This window comes from Pygocentrus nattereri, chromosome 30 (genome assembly GCF_015220715.1).
Source record: "Pygocentrus nattereri isolate fPygNat1 chromosome 30, fPygNat1.pri, whole genome shotgun sequence".
In the NCBI taxonomy this organism is placed as follows: Eukaryota; Metazoa; Chordata; class Actinopteri; order Characiformes; family Serrasalmidae; genus Pygocentrus; species Pygocentrus nattereri.
The window spans coordinates 11,937,405-11,959,239 of NC_051240.1; the positions used below are offsets into that span (position 1 = coordinate 11,937,405).

The window sequence follows — 21,835 nt, forward strand, 5'->3', positions numbered from 1 at the left end:
GTGTGTGTGGATACACAGGTGTGTCCAGATTTGTACGTTTGTGCAGGTGTGTGCGTGTGTGAAAGTCCATGAATTACTGCAATTAATCTTCTCTGTCCTGCCTTCTGTCCCTCAGGTAACAGGTGAACTGGACGCTTGGAAGCAGGATTTGCTGAGGCAGGCGTCTGACTATAACACTGAGGATCTCTCGTTAGCCGAGCAGAGGCTCCATCGCCACACTGAACGCAAGCTGGCCATGAACAATATGACCTACGAGGTCATCCAACAGGGTCAGGACCTGCACCAGTACATAATGGAGGTGCAGGCTTCAGGTGAGAGGACTTGCATGTTAAGTGTTGTCACTGTTTTCTATACTATTTTACCCTTTGCACTAAAAGAGACACTAAATACGTCCACAATTCGGTTCACTATGTTAATTTTATAGCTGCTTATAGCTGATTTTATAGTTGCTGAATATTTATATCTGTAGCAACCACTGAATAAATAGACTAAAGATTAATAACTGAATAATAAGCCTTCAGTATAATTATGTATGTAATTACATAATTAATGACATAATTCCCTAATAAATTACATTTTCGTTTGATTTATTTATACTAAGAGTTACTGATTTTTTATATTTGTTTCAAGGCCTTCTTCTATTTACAAACAGAAACTGACTGAACGTTTAGAATCCACACTTTTGGCAGAATTGGCGCAGTTCCCTTAGAGGCGTTAGTGGAAATTTGCATTATCCAAGTTGTAACCAAATAAGCAAAGGCTGTTTATAAACTGATTCCTGCATTAAACACTATATGTTACATACAAAACAAAGGAGCTATATTCACACACACATAGAAGCAGACAGAGAACATTCACTTTAACTTTGATGGAAAGCATTTGATGGCTTGGATAATATATGAAAGAAAGCTGTAAAAGTTTTAGATCCCAGTCATTATAGTAGTTGCTGTTGTTTTCAAAGTCTTTCTTCTTTCCTTGGGATTCTCTGGAGTTGAATATGATAGGAAACTCCTTTGAGTGACAGGACTAGCCCTTAAAGCCCTAATTAGGATACTGCTGCGAGTGGACAGCCAGTTTTGGATACTGCAGTGTCAGTGGATTCGAGCAGGCAAGAACGCATCATACAAGAAGTGCAAAATGTACATTTGTCATAATCCCTGTTAGTAAACTCAGCACCAGTCCCTGAGCAGCCATGCTGCTGTTTTCCTTATTATCCGTATTCTTTTAATGTCTGCTCGTGAGGTCTGGGTCTGTGCAGTAATGTGTTTCAGTAGTTCCTGTCATCTACCATCTAGTTCTTAATTTGCAGTGAGCTGTAGTCCTGAGTAACATTGCTCAGACGTTGTCCTTTCTGATAAAAATCAAAGCACAGTCATTAGGTAGATCAGGAGAAGATGGGTCAGAAAGGAGGACGGATGGATGATGCATGGATGAAATGAGTGTTTTAACTCTTTGAAGTCTAGAGTAAATGTTTTCATTTACAGGTTTTTGTGTTTTACTGTACTAAGTACATGATTAATCACTTATTAAGGGTCCATGCACAAAGTGCTGGAACTCTATTGCAATTTTAAGAATTTTTCTTCTTCTTCTTCTTTACTAAAACGAATCAAGAAGACCAAACTGTAAGCCATGCAGACATGGAACATGGTCAATAGATAGTAGTCTCTAATGCAAAACTGCACACATTTTTGAGCATGAACTAGAAAACCCTGGGTTTTCACCCCAATTTGCACAAATCTGGGTTCAAATGAATTCTAAGAAACTGCACTTAAAAATGATAAAAAATGTGTTGGAATTTCAACACTGTGTTGCATCCAGTCCCCATCTAAAAAAGGGGTGGAGCGCAAATTGCATAAATCATGCATATACAGCTCTAACTCACTGAGCTTGACAGTCATATACCATAGGTGTGTTGTAGATTATCTTCAAGGTTTGGGGGAACTGCTTTGCTAGGTGGCGCTATTATATGCAAAAAAATATGTATGCAACCAAAGGTTTACATGAAACTTTACATGCTGCTACTGTGTGCTTTCCTGGCACTGGTTCTGTTAGACTGGTGTCATATTTAAAAAAAACATTAAAAAAAAAACAGATGCTGTGCTATGTGGACCTGGACCTATAACCGATAAGCAGTGGATAATCATTCGATTTTAATTCATTTAATAAAAATTTTAAAATAAAATAATGAATTTAATTGAAGAAATTATCTTTAACTGCACCTGCAGGAATTTAAAAGCATTTAAAATCATAAAAAAAATTCAAATTGGTCAGTCACAATTGAACTTCACATGTATGACATGTACCTGAAGAGGGTCTTTTGTTGCACAACATTTTATTAGATTCTACTAATAAACACAAATGTGGTATTAATTGCCAGTTTAAAAACACTTTCAACATAATTTATCTGCTTATTTACATTTACAATTGTGTATTTGTCTGATGTTCTTGTCCAGAGTGCGTCTTTAATGTAATCATGTTAGAGAGCAGTTGGAGAGCAGTAATGCTACCCACTACATTATCCTGTGCTATTTATGTTTCAACAATGCGTCATAATATAGCAACACTTACAACATCCATTTGTTATTGCTAGCAATAACTGCAACTTCAAAGAGAAATCAAAGAGTAATTCAAAGAGTAAAGAGAAAAAAGATCCTGAATGATTCAATTCTGCATCTGCTCAGGGTTTGCTTGAGTTCAGTTCCAGTTCCAGTTCCAGTTTGGCCAGTAATACTGGGGGTGTTTGGGAACCTCCTAAGAAGGTAAAAAAATTCAAATAAAAAAACATGGCCATCCTCAGCCAACCAGATTTCAGCAGGTAAACATCCTGGTCAAAATTGGTCAATCACCACGAAACTTCATATCATATAATAACATATCTCCAGGTATGGACAACTACCAATTAAAGTATGACTGGTAAAAGCCACGTTTAGCTCATGTTTTAAAACACTAAAATGAGTAAAGGTCTTACTCTGTCCAGATTATAAACATGCAGTTGTGATTGAATAATGCACTAAAGTGAACCTGACAACTTTAGTGCAAAACATCATTTAGCTACTAAATTCTACTAAATTCGACAATACAATTTACACCCGATCATCTCAATACTGGTTTTGAAACAAAACTTGGAATCTGTAAGTAAATAATTATCAAAAAATATATTATGTTTTAACAATGGGTTTCTGCAACGTTTTTCATTCTGTCTGGGTAGAGTTTTACAACTCCGTTATCTGCAACTTACAGAGTGCTGAAAACCTTTTAATTGTTTGAATTTTTCTTCTTCTTCTTCTTCTTCTTCTTCCTCTTTTTCTTGTTTACTAAAACGAATCATGCAGACCAAATTGTAAGTCAATTTCAGCACCTTATAAAATGGCCATTATCCATAAGTAGAGCAAAAACACAACATCATGGTTTAAAGTCTGTCATACTATGAAAATATCAAAGATGAAGTCTATTATCTTTTGCTATTTATGTTTCAACAATGCACGACTGAGTAATAATATAGCACTACAACATCCATTTGTTATTGCTAGCAATAACTGCAACTTCAAAGAAAAATCAAGGAGTACTTTAAAGAGTAAAGAGAAACAACGTCCTGAATGATTCAATTCTGCACCTGCTCAGGGTTTGCTTGAGTTCCAGGTACGTCCCTTCAGTTTGGCCAGCAATACTGGGGGTGTTTTGGAACCTCCTAAGAGGGTAGGAGTGGAAGGGGTTGGGGGTGGTCAATTGAGAGAAACAGATCGAGACAGAGAGTGAGGGAGAGCCTGAGTAGGTGGAGTACAAGAAAGAGTGACATGTATCGAAGTAATAGGAGAGAGAATGAGAGAGAGAGAGAGAGAGAGGGGAGTGAAAAAAATTCTCTCTTACTGTGTGCAGGGGTGGGGTTGCTATGGAAACACACCCCCCTTAACATTCTCTATACCAAGGTTGCCATGACGACAGGCCCCTCGCTAGTCACCACCGGGTTGCCGTGGACACGCTCCATCGTTCACAGTTGGGTTGCCGTGAGGATGCGCAGGCTACTGCAGAGGCCACCCCGTCATGCACATATAACGTTCCCATGGGAACCGCCTCCCATTGCCCAGTGTGCGTTGCCATGGAGACTGCATCCTGCTGCCCATAGGCAGGTAGCTGTGGGGGATGAGTGGGGTGAAATGAGGGTTAGTGAAGGCGGGTTAAAATGCCCTTTTCTGCTTCAGCAGACACAGACACATATGCGTGCACACACACACACACACACACACACACACACACACACACACACTGCTACAAATATCTGGACTACACACAGTTGTACACACACGCTGTCTTGGTATGGTTCACATTTTATACACATGTAATATGTGTGTTTGTCTTGCTATCCTTGTGAGGACCTCAAAATGATAGGAGAACATGACATTTTACTGGTCCTCACTTATGCATGTGTTGTTTTTACCACAAATGACATTTTTTAGGGAAAACTGGTGCAGAAAAATCACCCTTTGGATACCGATGTTAAGGTTAGGGTTAGCTTTAGGTGTATGTGTAGTATTACTTGGCTAGAGTAATTCAAAAATCCATAGAAACCTAAGGAAGTCCTCATGATGGAATGGAAGACAACATTGTGTGTGTTTAGTGCTCCACTGGGATGTTGGGTCACTCTGTGGTCTAAACCTCTCTGCGTGAGAGCTCACCTGGGTGCTGTGTTCTCTCTCCTGCTTTTCACATCCTATAATGATCACTTACAGAGATGAGATGGACTGGATGGCCAGTCAGGACACTTGGCTACTCTCAGCTATTATCAGTGCTTACAACAGAGCACCCCCTGCTGGATTGCTCTGCATTCCAACACATGAGATTAGCCAATTAGGAATCGTGTGAGTTGGATGTCTATTGGTCCATCCATCTTTAATTTGTAGGTTAAAGTGTTTTCTTCAAGTTCTTTATTGTAGGCTAATGGAGTGTTCAGTCCACTCTACATACAAATAATTAATTCTGTTTGTACTAGAATATTAAGTATACAATAAACCACAGATTCAAGAGTTAAAGTGCAGAATCACAGCTATAATTTGAGGATAATTAAATCTATGTTGGGTTAACCATCAGAATCACAGTCCTTGTATTCATAGTCCATTCCACAGCGCCACAATTATTTTTCATCAAATTAACGTAATCTGTAATAAAGTCATGTGGGCGGCATGGTGGCGTGGTGGGTAGCTTTGTCGACAGCGAGGAGGGCCTGGGTTCGATTCCCTGGCCGGGTGACCAGGGTCTTCTCTGTGTGGAGTTTGCATGTTCTCCCCGTGTCTGTGTGGGTTTCCTCCAGGTTCTCCGGTTTCCTCCCACAGTCCAAAGACATGCAGTCAGGCCAATTGAGGCGACAGTGCTACCCACCTCACCCCTGATGAAAACTTATCAAATAAAAAATTACAGTGATAGCAATGAATAATGGAGAGACCAAGCTGAACATGCGTCACTTTATTAGGAGGAATAACAGCGCGCTCGGCTAAAGTGTTTGGGAAATGATGTTTTCTTAACTTTCTGTTTATCACGCTTGAATTTTGCTTCACCTTTTCTGTACATTAGTAACAGTAGCTAGCTGCCCGACTAACTAGCTTAATTACTTTGTTTACGTGTTTGCGTTTCAGCTGTGCGTGTATGGTTGGTTGCTAGGTAACAGACATGCCAGTTGATTGTCGACTTTGAGTGAGTTACGATTTCTTAACTTGAGATAAAATACTGTAAGAAAAGATAATCAAGATAAGATTTAATTCTGTAATAACAAATTTGTGAAAAATCTTATCTTGACCTGTCAGATCTTGAGACAAAAAGTTTGTGAAATACGGCCCTGGGTGACATGTCTGTGAAAAACCCATGCTTGTGTAGTTCAAAGGCTTCTCTACACGTAATAAGTAATCTAGGTTGTTTTCTGTAGCTAAAGTCACCAGTTTTGGTTTGTACCAAACGCTTGATTTTGATACATCTAGTACTTTGGCTACTATTTTCATTCATGTGCCTTTCTCAGAGTGTACTACCTTTTGCTGACTTTGATATTCTTTTGCTTCTCAAGTTAAGAGACAGCACCAAATGCCACATCTCAAGTGAACTCTTTTGAGATCTTGTATATGAACTAATGATGCACTGACAGCTGGCCAAAATACAACTGTCTAATTACTTTTGGTAACTTGAAATGTGAGAAAATTGTATAGTAAGCACAAGATATTGATGACACACTCTATTGCCCTATTCACACCTGGCATTAACATGTGCCTTGGGTAGTCTAATCTCAAGTGCATGGCGAGAAGTACAGGTGTGAACAGTGTCCAGTCTGTTTTGGGGATGCATTATGATTGAGTAACTCTTGCCACCTTCAGAAGTGGTCAGTGAGTCCTATGACTACTTAACATTTGTAGTGATAAATTGCAGTGATCCGTGCCCGACAGCATCAGAGGACCACCTCAATCTACTCTGTCATTACAGCAGCTGCATAGCGTCTCTTTGTCTTCCCTCCTGTTTGTTTACATGTTGCATTAGTGCTCCATGCGATCTAAATGTTTGTAACGATTTACATGAGCGACGACTCACAGGACACTTTGTCTGACAGCAGACACAGCGATACTGATGAAGGTAATGAGCATGGAATCCCTCCTTCAGTCACATTATTAAACCATAAGTGGTCACTGGAGGCGCATTCGAGACCTATGGACATACTAGGTGATTTTACATCTCACTGCCCAGTTTCAGTCAGGTCACTTGAGATGGACAGTAATAACATGTATGAACATTGCTTACAGCTGGCAGTCTGAACTTTAATTCTTTCCGCCGGCCGCCTTGTGGCCATAATGGAGTGGATAATGGACTTTAATTAAAATATTTTTAATTAAAATAATCAAGTTACATGTTTTTCAACATAACTTGGATTAGCTAAGATTAAGGTGTGAAATGCAGTGACTGTGTTAAGCTGCTAGTGAACAGTGTTTCACAGGGGTGTGAAAGGGGCGTAGTAAGAACCCCCTGCTGTGAAAACAATGCATACTTCTCTATGAAAATGTGCTGGACTACAGAAGCTAAAGAAAAAAATTGCTACTGTCCAGTTACTTATGGACTGCACTGAACATTTTTTTTCCAATTTTCTCCCTAGTTTAGTTGTCTCCAATTCCACCCATCAGTTAGGACTCACCCAATCACATGATGCTACTAGAGCTAGAAGAGCAAAGGCTTGCTCAGGTTTCCTCCAAGGCCTTTGAAGGGCCACCACATCTTTTCGAACGTTATTGGACAGCCGAACACGCTCGGAGGAAAAAACAACTGGCAGATCTGTCAAGTCAGCTAACAGACGCCAGCACTGACTAGCATCACATTGAGTGAGGTGGGGCATGGAGGTGAATTGGGGGGGTGGGGGGCGTGCTAATTGTGTTCTCTTGGGCTCCTGGCCATGGATGGCTGTATCCTGATGACCCTGCATCACCAGGGTCAACGTTTGGATGCCACTCAGAAGCCCAAACTGTTTTCGTATTGCATGTTGTATTTACAAACACTGTGATAAACATATGTCCATGTTTGTGTTTGTGTAATTCAGGTATGGAGCTGAGTGGAGAGAAGGATGTGGACTTGGCTGCTCAGGTCCAGGAGCTTCTGGAGTTTCTGCATGAGAAACAGCACGAGCTGGAGCTGAGCGCTGAGCATACACACAAACGCCTCGAGCAGTGTTTACAGCTGCGCCACCTACAGGCTGAGGTCAAGCAGGTCTGTGTGTGTATGTCACCATTTGTGTAGCGCACTACACAATCCACCTCATTTCACACCTGGCCTGTTTCGCTGATAGTTTAGTTTCCACTCTTATGTTTTTCTGGCACAGCTGTTGTTCTTTTTTTTAAGCTCATGAATCAGAAGATTAAAGACTCACTGCTTGAAACTCTCTGCTGTTTGAGCCTCAGACTGATGCCATTAACACTGAGTGTAAATGCCAGCTGATGGTTTTGTTCTTTGGCAGTTCTCTTCTCTCTCTCTCTCTCTCTCTCTCTCTCTCTCTCACTCTCTCTCTCTCTCTCTCTCTCTCTCTCTCTCTCTCTCTACCTCCCTAGTATATATCTCCCTAGTTTTGCTCTCTCTACCTCCCTGTGTTCTCTCCCTCTCTCCTTACCTGTCTCTTCCTCCGTTTTCTCTCTCCCTTTTCTCTTTTTTGCTTTCTACCTCCCCAGTGTCTCTCTTTCTACCTCCATGTACTCTCTCTCCTATTCTCTCTCTCTCTCTCTCTCTTTCTGTCTCTCTCCCTCTCTCTCTTTCTCTCTCCCTACCCCATTTTTTCTCTCTCTATACCTGTTTTCTCTCTGCTTCTGCTCCCCTGTTCTGTTTCCTATCTTTGCCTCCATTCTTTCAATATTTATGTACCTGTGTTTTCTCTCTCTCACTTTCATTCTTTCTCCCTGTCTACAATTTTCTCCCTTCTCTCTTTTCCTCCCTGTTCTCTCTCGCTCCACCTCTCTGTCTCTTCATCCCTTTTCATTCTCTCTCTCCACATCCCTGTCCTCTGTCTCTCTCTATCTTTCTCTCTCTCTCTCTCTCTCTCTCTCTCTCTCTCTCTCTCTCTCTCTCTCTCTCTCTCTCACACACACACACACACACACACTCTCTCTTATACTGCGTGGGCTACAGTTTGCCGTCCTGCATAGCACAGAAGCTAATCAGTTTGCAAAGCATTGTTCTGTCTGTCTCCTCAGGCTTTAGCTAGAAAGACTAACTAGAGGAGACCCAGCTTATTCTACCCTATTAAAAAGCCAGCGAGTGTTTATGAACTCTGACAGACTCCAATGCAGTGTTACTTCACCGTTCATTATCAGGCTGCTGGACACAGATTAGATGTAGGATTTTCAGTTGAGAATGAATATAGTGTGCATGTGTGTGTAAAACATATATATATATGTATATATATATATATATATATATATATATATATATCAAGTCTACTTTCCATATAGGTGAATTTTGTAGTTCTACAATTACAGACTGTAGTCCATCTGTTTCCCTGTTAATCAATGTCAAGACCCTGCAGGACCACCACAGAGCAAGTATTATTTGGGTTGTTGATCATTCTTAGCACTACAATGACACTCACATGGTGGTGACATTATTAGTGTGTGTTGTGCTGGTGGAGTTTGTAAACACTGTGTCCACTCACTGTCCACTCTATTAAACATGCCTTTACTGTCTTCATACGTCTGTGTATATGTGAGGTTATGTGCTGTAAGGAGTGTATCTTGTCTCCAGGTGCTGGGCTGGATCCGTAATGGTGAGTCTATGCTGACGGCCAGTACGGTGAATGCTGGATCTCTGTCTGAAGCAGAGCAGTTGCAGAGAGAGCATGAGCAATTTCAGCTTGCCATCGAGGTAACAGCACAATTTTGGTTGGAAAATTAGCATTATCCTACTTTCTAGGTTTTTGAAAGTTTTTTGACATTTATAGTCCAAACTGAAGGCCTAGCTTTCATGGCCTTGGTTTGCCACTGATAGAGTTGTTCCCTTCTTTCTTACAGGAATAGATTTTATGTTTATTGTCAAGCTAAAGTAAACAGAATTCTAGTGTGTAAAGAAGTTACCTTTTTTGACATATGCACGTTTTATTTCTTGCATTTAAGAACAATCTTAAGAACAATAAAAGAATCAAAATTTTTACAATTTAAAAAGTCAGTTTTCACTTTTTAGAAATCAACTGTGATAATAAGTAATAATAAGAATGTAATTTTTTAGTTTTGATAAGTAACTTACCACATGTTGAAGTTTTGTTTACGTTAGGAAAAAATTGGTCTGCCATTTCAAATAATTGGAGGGAAAAAAGCTGAATTTCTTACTAGTGAGACCTGAGAAGTAATGTCCTAAAATATAATTATTACTAATAAAATGTGCATTTTGATACATTAGAATGAGATTTCTTTACTTGTTAATGGTAAATTGGCTTCCCGTTACATATTTCTTTGTACTTAAAAAGAATAAAAAAAAACATTGAATCAAAACCCAAAATAGAACCTATGGGGCAACTTTTTCAGCAGAAAGGCGAAGTGGGGGCCAAAAATATGCAAGGTTGAGGGGGGAATCACAGTTCATTAGTGACCTGAGGATTTAAATATTTCTTACACATTTATGAACATTTATTTTTTATTTTAGGATATACCCCTATTTCCCTAACTATAGAAATACATGAATGGTGTGAAATCAGCTTTCTCACTCAGAGAGGTTTAATATGATGTTCTACAGCATTGTTTGCAGTGTATTATCTGATATGTATGATGTTATTAATGCTGTTTATGTCCTGTGGAAACACTTAAGCACATCAAAGTTGTACCTGTTAAACCTGTAAAGTTTTTATCTAGAATTTTATAGTGCAGCCTTATCTTTCTGCTGCTTCATCACTCAGCAAATATATGAGGAGCTCAGACAGCAACTGAGTTTAATTCTGTAAATTGCCACGTATAATTCAGATCTAAGGACAGCTTGTTTAAATCAGATGTGAGGGTGCTTAAGAGCAACTCTGAACACACGCCAAAGCTTTCTCTTTGCCACAGAGCACCGATTCAATCAGGGCTGAAATGCTGCAGTGCAACAGGTTCATCATTTAATCAAAATAAATTCAGTTTTTTGTTTGCTTCCAGATTGGCATTAGGTCAGAAAATAGCTGTTTGTTTCCCCTCTGAGCGCAGAAGACAGATGGATCGACTCATATAAGGCCAAAAAAGCAATAACGCAGCAAAGACCAGTAATTAAGTGGTACCGAAACTCTTAGGGTTAAAATTGTTGTTACACATCCCAGAGTGCTGAGCCATCCTCAGAATGAGGCTCTCTGTTGTGTAGTTAAACAAGGAAGTTGCGCGCTCAATTCATAAAGCATGCTCTCTTGAAAAAGTGAAGTAGAGCTTTATCAGTAATTGAATTGGCCTTGAAGAGGACATTTCACAGATTGTGCCTTTAGTTGGCTCTCTGAAGGGCAGTACAGCTTCCAGCTCAGATCACCCAAACAACCAGAGATCAAAAGATAAAACTCTTACTAGTGCACATAAAGGGGATGTGATGCAATGTATTTTCAAGGATTTCGTTGTTTGTGTAGCCATTTAAATTTCAGACCACTTAAAAAAGAACCTGAAAATGACCAGACATGTTATAACAAATTATGATAGTAGGTGGTAAAAAAAAAATTAAATATCAATTAAAAAAGAACAATAAAATAGAACAAGTATACATATTTTTTAACTTAAGTCTGTTTATTCATAAAAGCAGTAAACATGCAGAAAAAAAGCAGAATTTTATGTGAATAGGCAAATTTTAAATTAATAATTTGAAAATACTTGGAAAAAACTCTGGTTCCATTGACTTACATTAAAAGTACAGTTGGTTTTTTCCTTCTCCTGTAAAGTTATCGTTTTGGAGATACGAGGTTTTGTTCCGACAACAGCAAAATGCAAAGATATGAATGAAATCTATAAAATTAGCTTTATTCTGATTAAAAATAGTAGAACATTTTGGAAGCATGTTATCTTACATCAACACTAGACATGATAACTTTTGAAAAGTTTTTTGTTTCAAATTAAGTTCACCACATACATAAAACGACAGTTTTACCAGGGACAATAAACTTGTTTGATGTGCTAAATACTGTCTAAACACTAACTTGTGTTCTGTTGATCTTCAGTCTCTGCTCCACGCAGACTCCCTGCAGCGGACCCATCAGAGTGCCCTGCAGCTGCAGCAAAGGGCGGAGATGATGCTGCAGGCTGGACACTATGACCCGGACGCCGTGCGTGCCTGCGCTGAGACAGTGGCCCTCCATTGGCAGACCCTCATGCTGAAGATGGAGGATAGGCTCAAGCTGGTCAATGCCTCAGTGGCCTTCTATAAGACTTCGGAACAGGTGGGTCGTGTAGGGTGTCTCTGTAACAGTGTGGCCCTCTGGTGGAATGAAGGAGGATTACAAAAAAGACAGTGTGTTTAGTGAAGTTTTATATAAAAGGAGGGGAGACAATAAAATGCACACTTTTTCCCGTTAGCCAAGATTTAGGCCTAATCCCATCATCACATGTTATCAAAGAGGGGGATGTGATAATTATTTATGATCGCCCACCCATAATTCTTTAGTGATATGAAGCTGAATTCAGCTGTTCACCAGCTTCTTGTTCGAAATGAGCTGTTTCGCCTTAAATGGAGCAGCAGTTACATTCCGGTGCTTCGGGCATCAGAACTGCTGGACTGTTTAAGGTGGAACAGCTCATTTCGAACAAGAAGCTGGTGAACAGCTGACTTCAGCTTCATATCACTGAAGAATTATGGGTGGGCAGATAAACATAATGAGATAAACATATTGAGACATTAGCATACTACTAAAACATTTTTATGCTTGTTATTAAGAAAAAGACCATAATACTTTGATATGGCACTAAACTTTATTAATACAGGAATTTTTAACAGAGAAAATACTCACATTTGTGGGTTGATGGGGCGCTTTCACAGCCATCTTGGTGTTTTTTTTTTGTTTTGTTTTCTCATAACACTCTGGAGTGTGCCTCCTAACAACCTGTGTTTGGAGAGCAATTTAGCCTCAGCACTTCGCCCTACCCCTCTATCTCAACAAAAATTGGGACACCCTATCCCTAGGTGTGAACGTGCAAAACGCTATAGGCTAAGCGGTAGGGATGAGGGGGGAATGTTAAATTTTGCACAAGAGCTGCAAGGCTGTCGTAATTAACAAGTACTGGAAATAATTATACTTTGTTCATTAGTGTTATCAATTAACTGCGCAAAACTTCATTCAGATGATAAGATGGCTGCTACTTCTGTTTAAGCTATGTAGTGTACTTTTGTACGTCATGCATACTGTTATAGTCAAAGTGGTGGCTGATAAAGTACATTTGGGGTAAGAGGAAAATAGTGTAATCTATTTTGTCATAATATTCCTTTTTTTCATGAGTCAGTTTGGAAGAGCTGAGAAATTTGTGGATCCTTCACATGAATGATATTAAGTCCTCATTTAATCTGCATGATAATATGACTAGGTTATTCTGACCTGCTTTCTTCGGCTCTGTGGGTGCAACCTACTCAGGTGTGTAATGTGCTGGAGAGTCTGGAGCAAGAATACAGGAGGGAGGAGGACTGGTGTGGGGCGCACGACAAGCTCGGCTCTGCGGCTGACTCAGATCACGTGGCTCCCCTCATCAACAAACACCTGGAGCAGAAAGAGGCCTTCCTCAAGGTTAAACACACACACTCATTTACTCTCATGCTCATGGTAACAGAGTGCTCAGATACAGCTGCCTCTGGCTAAGACTCTGCAAATACCTCTACAGTTTAAGGTCAACCTGTTTACAGTACTGTGTGCATTTTTCAGTGTCAGGAAAAAAGCTGAAAACATATATTTAACACAAAGTTACACAGAAGCTTTAGCAACTGAACACATTTTTTGTACAGCTTGTACAAAATACATTAGCATACATCCTAACAAAAACAAAACAGAGATCATATCCCTCCCCTGCACTGGCTGCCTGTATCATTCAGATCTGCCTGTTAATGTTCTAGCACATAATCTTAGATCTGCAGGTACTGACCTGTAAATATCCTCTGTAAAATACAGAAAACATGAAGAGGCCTCAGTTATTCTGCTTGTAAACTGTGGAGCCCAATTCATGTTGTATTAGACAGTCAAGCTCAGAGTTCACTTATAAGGAGCGCCACCAGCATGAAAAGTGTTATATAAATAAACAATATTATTATTATTTAATTATATATATATATTTTTTTTAAATCTGCATTTTGTGCGTCCAGCCTCTGTTACACCTTCTGTTCTTTTCATTACACTTGCTTTCAGTTTTGTAAAGAAATCTGCAGGGATATTTTTTCCACCCTTCCAGAGATCAGTGTCAGAAGTTAGTTGCATTTTCACAAAATTCAAATTCACATCACATGTTGAAATCTTGACTTTGGAGTGGTCAGTCCATTGTTCTAAATGCACAAGTAGCTTCTTTGATTTGCAGATGTTCTTTTTTGTCAATTTCCTTTTGTCAGTAAGAGCTTCTTGACAGCTACACATCCTTTCAGACTCATAGTGTTGAGATGTCTTCTCACAGTGGAAAGGTGGACAGAAGCACCTGTGGATTTTTATTAGGTCTGAAACAAGAGTGGAGCTGTTTTTCTGCTGTTTCTCAGATCTTGGCCAGTTCTTAGGACCCCCATTTTCTCAGTATTTTGTGATGATTTTATGGACTACCAGTTTTGGAAACTCATGTTTTCTCTTAATTGTCATTTTAACTGGAAATTAAATAAATTAAATGGGGTCTCTGGCTATAGCACAGTACTGTACCTTGTTAGTCCCTCGTCGTATTAAGCATGATTCATCATGTTGTATCATTTAAAAGTAAATTTCTGTTTTCTCATAATCACAGTTCTAAAGGGAAATGCATTATGATTTCTGTTTCATGCTACATCACTACATTACTACATGTAAAATCATTGCGTCCAGTAAATGTTTGTACAACACATCAAAATATGAGCTCATATGAACATACAAATGTATGTCAATACAGCAAGAAGTTCAGCATAGATTTTTTTCTCTAGGACCAGATAATGAGAAGTTAATATGATATAATGAATGTTGTTGTCACTGTGCAAACCTATGACAGGGAGAGCTGTAACTGAACAAGGACATACAGTGCAACTGATATGAAGCTTATGATTCTGGACTTTTATTTCATGCACTCTCAGTTTTTGGCTATGTATTAGTTAGACCCTGCTGGTGTGGGTTTTATGCCTGTTTTCACTCTTTCAGGGATGCTGTTTGGAGGCTGTGTAGAGTCTTCAGCCTGCTTAACATAAATAAGTTAGTTATAAGCCAAAAAGTGCTTTGCATTTAAAAGCAGGTAAACAGAAGATCGGATTAAAATGGGTTTTTTCTGTTCAGGCCTGCACTCTAGCCAGACGGAACGCCGAGGTCTTTCTGAAGTACATCCACCGCAATAATGTCAGCATGCCAGGGGTCACCAGCCACAACCGCGCTCCTGAAACACAGGTCAAAGGTCAGTCTAAATAATGACCCGGAAATGTTGCACAATCCACGTACACTTGTCTTTTACCCTCAGAAATCTGTTTTTGCTGCTTTTCTGGACATTTGATTTACATTTCATAGTTATTTATATGTAATTAAATACTAATAAATTTAATCACATGATTATGCTTATGTTTCATTAAGGTTACGTATCGGCAGGTTTGTGTCAGCACATCCAATCTTTTTCCATTAGTTTTTATGTCTTTAATGACTATAACATGGTAAAAATGTGAAGGATAGTCCTTCTCTCCACTCAACATGATCATACTCACAACAATAACGTTCCATCAAATTCAAACCACAATAACCTTTCTCCTTTTCCCCTTACTAATGTTGTAATATGTGCATGTGTTTGCTGTGCTAGCCATCCTGAGCGAGCTGCTCCAGAGAGAGAACCGTGTACTGCATGTCTGGACCCTGAAGAAAAGGTGCTTGGACCAGTGCCAGCAGTATGTGCTGTTTGAACGCCATGCCAAGCAGGTGAGGAATTTTTGCTGAACTAAAGAGATGTAGTGGCTAATTTATTGTGACAATAATGGGCGTAATGTAAAGGTCTGCACTCCTGCAGATTCTCGCAGGACCTTCCACAGCATCTTGCAGCACAGGACAAATTTTTAGGTGGGAGCGGGCCGAAATCCTGCAAATTAATGAATAGCCTAAATGAAGTAGAGCAATCACTAAATCATTTATAAACAATATAAAATGCTAACAGTAAAACAGTTAAAATGAATGAAGTCATTCTAAAGAGCTGTGAAACAACCGATCACGTGAACAGCACAAAAATTCTCATAGCTTACAAAGATGGCGGGGCTTTCAGTCCGACGGCTACAGCTGCCCAACAAGATGTCAAAAATCAATGTTCTGATTTTGATTCTGATTCTGATTTTCTGTGGGAGCAGGTGGAAGCGGGACTAAAATAAACAGTCTTGCGCAGACATCTAGTTTAATGTATGACTAAGTTTGACAGAGCTAAAATCTTGTAAGTAATAACTTGTTTTGATGTTAGTTTATTAAGTCACTAATGGATGGAAAGTATACTTGTGGTCCATAAAGACGTCATTTAACATAATATTAAACAAGCAAGTAAAAGGTCAATGACAAGATAATATTTATTCTGTTTTCTCTCTCTCTCTCTCTCTCTCTCTCTCTCTCTTTCTCTCTCTCCCTCTCTGTCTCTCTTTCTCTCTCTTTCTTTCTCTCTCATTCTGTCTCTCTCTCTCTCTCTCATTTGATCTTTACCAGGCTCTGGACTGGTTGCAGGAGACTGGTGAGCAGTATTTATCCACACACACATCTCCAGGTGAAACCACAGAGAAAACTCAGGAACTACTGAAAGAGTACGAGGAATTCCGTGTCTCTGCAAAGGTACGGCAGCAGTGCTGTCAAGAACAGTTACAGCATTGTATTCTTATGGGTGAATCACTGATTTCATTAACATGAATTAACACTGCATTTATAGGAAATGTATGGTACTTCTGTTGTTTATTTCCGTTCATACTCGTAAATTATACAGAGTGAAAGCAGCAAAGAATTACAATCAATTATCAATGACTCATGTGACCATTGTTTTGAGACAGGGAGTCAGGCCACAGCACTGCAGAGCTTAGCACTCTGCCTCATTAAACACACCCAATTCAACTCATTAGCTAATGAAAAAGACCTTCATGATAGTTAATGAACAGCATTAGAAGGTAAACACTAAACTCTGCAGAGCTATTGCCCTCCAGGGTCTGAGTTTGACCACTACAGCCATGCTGATTGCTCTGTTTAGTGATCTTCACAACTATATGAACTATTGTTACTCTGATCATGTGAATATTTCCATATCAGTAATCAGCTGTTTCAATGCAATGGCAGCAACATCACTTGTCTTTGAGTTTGTGTACTTATAAGTGTTTAATATAATTTTTATCACTTTACGTTTTACTCACAGCATGCATCCATATGTGAGATCCTGTTGGTTGCGGTTCATGACAGTTTCCTCCCTTTCAGTGATGCACACAAATGCTTCTTAACTTATTGTAGCTCCCCCTTGTGGAAAATCTTGAGCCTGCTAAACGTGAGTGTATATGTGTTAGTTTCAAGCTAGGTCCATGAGTTGCTTCGCAAACAAAAAATAAAAGTTCATTGGGAAACAAAAATGAAAACTGTGGTTATGTTAGGTACACAGTAACATCGTGGCAACTTGGGTCTTCTAATCACTGTGTAATGCTACCTTGGATTTCTACTCCAGCAAACCCAGGAGAAGGTGAAGCTGTTGATTCAGCTTGCTGGTAGCTTGGTCGAGAAGGGCCATGTACATGTGACTGAGCTGAAGAGATGGGTGTCCACAGTGGATCGGCGCTACCGGGATTTCTCACTGCGCATGGGCCAGTACCGATCAAGCCTGGACCGAGCACTAGGACTGTGCTCTGAGGTGGGCAACTCTTCTTAATGCAAGTGGCTTTCTAGTAAAAACATACTTTACCAAATAACACAAATGTGGCTTTTAATGCTGGGAAACTAATAGGTCATATGGAAATAAACCATGCTAATTCACTGAAACATTAAATTATTGAGTGAAGAATTTCAGTAATCTTTATCGTTTGGCAGTGTTTATGAGGCCATATGATATCTACATAAACTAAACATCTAAACATTTATAGAGGCTCACTATAAGTTGACAGGCATCTTGGGTGAAATGATGTGACACGTTGTAACAACTAACTTGAGTTCACTGTATGGTACAGTGAAGTAATGCCGATGATAACATGACATACATAAATCTTATAAATGATCAAATGAAACAGGCCACAGAAAATGGTCATTTTTGTCCAACCAGCCTGACGTAGCAAGCTGCATACTATTAGCACCATATTACTATTACATGTACTGAGCTGTGGCATTTCACCCCAAAAAGTGTATTATGACAAGTTAATGTCAAAGAAAACACCTATTGGAATGAGTATTTAGAAATGTTTAGATATAAAGTCCAAAAAATCTCAGGTCTTTGCCTCTGTCTTTTATTTTGGCTCATTTAAGTTAACATCAGTGAACTAGTCTGCTTAGCGTAAATTGAACATTGTTTTCATTGAGGTTTTGAAGGCATATATCACTGCACTATTGTTTTGTCTCTGACAGGACAATAAAGATTTAGAGTTGGACATCATTCCAGCCAGCCTTACCCACACTGACCCAGAGGTCAACCTCAACGACCCCAACCACGAGGTCAATGAGGAGAGAAAGAAATCAGCCAGGAAAAAAGAGTGAGTGAAGCAGCCGACAAATAATGTAATGATGAAACACACTCAGCCAGTTCTGAGCTCGTTTTCACAGAGACTTTTCTGCCATTGCTTAAAGTTATATCAGTCCGACTCATTATCCCGTGATTCCTAGCCCTGCTTTTTTTTTCATGTGCTATCTCTATGATCAGTATTTCAGAGTGCAGTCTCTTTTGTGATTTTCAGCTAAGCTTTCTCTGTTCTTGCAGATACATCATGGCGGAGCTGCTGCAGACAGAGAGGGCGTACGTGAGGGACCTGCAGGAGTGTTTGGAGGTGTGTTTCAGTCTTTGGAGTGTTAGAGTGGCCTGAAAATATTAAACATTCCAAGCAAATCAATTTCATGGCTTTTATCTAGAGACCAAGTTAATTATTAGATTAGTTATGGTTGCTGCTTTACTTCACAGTAGATTTACAATATTCCATTAATATTTCAATTAAATAATTAATTCCAATTACATAATTACATTTAAATTCAAATTAAATGATGTATTGACCTCTGCACATTTTAATGCAGTGTTTAGTGAATTAAACATAAAATGTTTTTCCAATAAGTTATAACTTTGTAAATAAAAACACTTTTGCATATGAATGTAAGAAGTGTTGAATGGATCACAGTTCCCTTTGATTACTATTCCAGCATATGAGCCATATTGCTCCATCCTCACTGTCCATGTGGTATGTGCCCAGCAGTGAGTCAGTCATGGCAGAAGTAGCTGTAAAGCAAATTTGTGCTTTGTGCTGATGGTAGACTCCCTTAGGACTAAATTACATGTATATTCTTCACTGAAAGTTGTTTCAGTGCCTGGATTAATCTAAATGCGGTGCTAAAACTAGCCACTAGTGTTCCCTGTCTTTGTAGACATTCCTGTGGGAGATGACAAGCGGGATGGATGAGATTCCACAGGGGATTGCCAACAAGGAGCATGTCATCTTTGGGAATATTCAGGAAATCTATGATTTTCATAACAAGTACTGCACACACTCTTTAAACTGGCAATTTTATTTAACCTTTAGATATCTGGAGTTATTATGCTATTTCTCTATGTGTAACTTGCATGATTGCTAAATTGTAATTACATGAGTACATAACACAGTAAATAGTTGCATTATGTATATTGTTTACGTTCAGTTTAACATTCTGTAATCTGTACTGATTTTTTCTGCTGGTTTTAAATTCAAATAGTAACAAAAACATGGCAAAATGCAAAGAATGCATTTTTTTCTTTCCCAAAACAAACCTGCTCATAAAAAATAACTTTTATCAAATTCAAGCTTTCTCTTTTTCTTGCAATCTCAAATGTGGTTTTGATTGAAAGAATAAAATTACACGCTTATGTTTTTGCTGGCAATAAGTGTGACTTCTAAGAGCTCATGATGATGTGAACACATTTTATTGCTTATACAGTCTTCTGCTGGCATTATCCTGCTATATTGCTCTGCTCTAAACAGGCAAATTGTTACTGTTGTTGTTTGTAGTATTTTCCTGAAAGAGCTGGAGAATTATGAGCAGCTGCCTGAGGATGTGGGGCATTGTTTTGTCACATGGGTAAGAAACGTAATTTGTAATACTCGTAACGTACTTGTAATACTCTATCCATCTAAATATAATAACCTATCCATTTGCTTTGAACAGCATATCTATCTACCACTATTACAGCCCTGCCTGGTAATGTGCAATAACCATTGTGCCTCATTGAGCCTCAGTGTCTGCAATGCTGTTTAATCTAACTTACCTAGGCTGTTCACAAAGATTGTGATGACTACACACACTGAGGTTATTGTTAGCCGCCACATATTAAATTACATTTTTAATTTGGAATCCGAAGACCTACAGTGTTATTGCCTCTGTGTTTCTCAGGCTGATAAGTTCCACATGTACGTTACCTACTGCAAAAACAAGCCAGACTCCAGCCAGCTCATCCAGGGCCAAGCTGGGCGCTTCTTTGATGTGAGTTGCTACATGCTTTTTTTTTTTCTCATGTCACTGATGGTGTGAGGTGCCAGTACACAGTTAGATGGCAGCAGAGAGCCTTCAATAATCCACTCAGTTAATTTTGAAGTTGGACTTAAGCACTAGTGCTGATGCTGAAGCAGCATACTTAAGTTGTAATTTTAACAGTTGCAGAGACTTTTGCTAAAATAAGCCTTATCATTGTAATAAGGCTAACTAGTTATGTAGGCACATATTTCAATACTTCACCTTCATAACTTGCATATTAGTTTCATAGTAGTTAGTGAATAATGTATAGTAGTTATTGAATATTATTAGCTGAATAATAAGATTAAAGTTCAAGGAATTAAACAGCACAGAAAAACTTGATTGGCAGACGTGGCTGCATTACCACAGTTTCATTCTAACAAAACTAAAAAATATTGCAAGAATATTGCTGTGTTCTTGTTTGAAGTATTTAAACCCAAAGGCTTCTAAACATGCATTCCCTTATGAAGTTAGGCTTGAGATTATTTATTTTTCTGTTAATCTTATCCTTTTATTGTTGCTAAAGTCTGTTAAATTTGTTGGTTTTACTTAAAATAATATGTGGCTGATTATTTTTCCTAGTTTTGGGTGAAGCTGATACTTGGTATCTCCTTATTTAAATTGGTCATGAAAGAGTGGTCTGCTGTTTAAATGCTAATGAGCTCTTGTGGTGTCTGGAATGTGTGTATTCTGTAGGAGATCCAGAGAAGACACGGGCTGGCCAACTCTATCTCCTCCTACCTCATCAAACCTGTACAGAGAATTACCAAGTACCAACTGCTGCTAAAGGTAGAGAAGAGATGTGGGGGCAGGGAGGCCTGGGGGGAAATGTCAATATTACATATGGAATATGTATTAAGGAATAGTTTTTACAGAATTTTCCACTTAACCCAAAAGTATTTGGTTGATCAAAACATATTTGGAATTGCAAAATGAAAGAAGTTGCACTGGAGCTACAAAACTAATGGAGCTAACAAGTAATAGAAGTTCGTAAATAGCACTGTGTACATTGTACAGTAGCAGTAGCATCTTAGAGCCTGAAGGTTGTCTGTACATTTGCACATTTTTGGAGAAACTCATAGCTCCAGTGCAAAACCAGAGAAGCAGATTTGCAAGCCTGCCTCTGCTGATGGACTACATTGTGGTTACCTTTGATTTTTCACTTTTAACATACAAAGTTCTGTGTTCTGAGTATTTTTGTAATGCATTTGTGTGTGTTTGTGTATGTGTGTGATAGGAGTTGCTGACGTGCTGTGAGGAGGGAAAAGGAGAGATAAAGGAAGGTCTGGAGGTGATGTTGAGTGTGCCTAAGCGAGCCAACGATGCCATGCATGTGAGCATGCTGGAAGGTAAGCACAAACTGCAGCATCACCACATATTTGACATTTTAATATAAAGGCTTATGTTCAAATGTCTGAACATTATTTCTAACACACATACTGATAGTGAAGTTGAAGTACTGCAGTACTGCACGCCAGCCTTTTGTTCATTAAATATATTAAGTGTCATTTATTCATTGTTCAAAGTCCGACAAAA

At 39.0% G+C, this 21,835-nt stretch overlaps 1 protein-coding gene across 1 annotated transcript in view; it reads left to right on the top strand.

Annotated features, from left to right (window-relative positions):
• kalrnb (kalirin RhoGEF kinase b) overlaps positions 1-21,835 on the top strand; it is a 127,387-nt gene that overhangs the window by 50,147 nt on the left and 55,405 nt on the right. The window contains exons 14-29 of the mRNA XM_017702160.2: positions 116-311; positions 7,559-7,725; positions 9,247-9,366; positions 11,660-11,878; positions 13,064-13,213; positions 14,915-15,029; positions 15,423-15,538; positions 16,301-16,423; positions 17,292-17,474; positions 18,179-18,303; positions 18,528-18,594; positions 19,181-19,290; positions 19,798-19,867; positions 20,180-20,269; positions 20,996-21,088; positions 21,537-21,648. Coding sequence (XP_017557649.1) covers positions 116-311; positions 7,559-7,725; positions 9,247-9,366; positions 11,660-11,878; positions 13,064-13,213; positions 14,915-15,029; positions 15,423-15,538; positions 16,301-16,423; positions 17,292-17,474; positions 18,179-18,303; positions 18,528-18,594; positions 19,181-19,290; positions 19,798-19,867; positions 20,180-20,269; positions 20,996-21,088; positions 21,537-21,648 — 2,056 coding nt within the window. The remainder of the gene's footprint in view (positions 1-115; positions 312-7,558; positions 7,726-9,246; positions 9,367-11,659; positions 11,879-13,063; positions 13,214-14,914; positions 15,030-15,422; positions 15,539-16,300; positions 16,424-17,291; positions 17,475-18,178; positions 18,304-18,527; positions 18,595-19,180; positions 19,291-19,797; positions 19,868-20,179; positions 20,270-20,995; positions 21,089-21,536; positions 21,649-21,835) is intronic.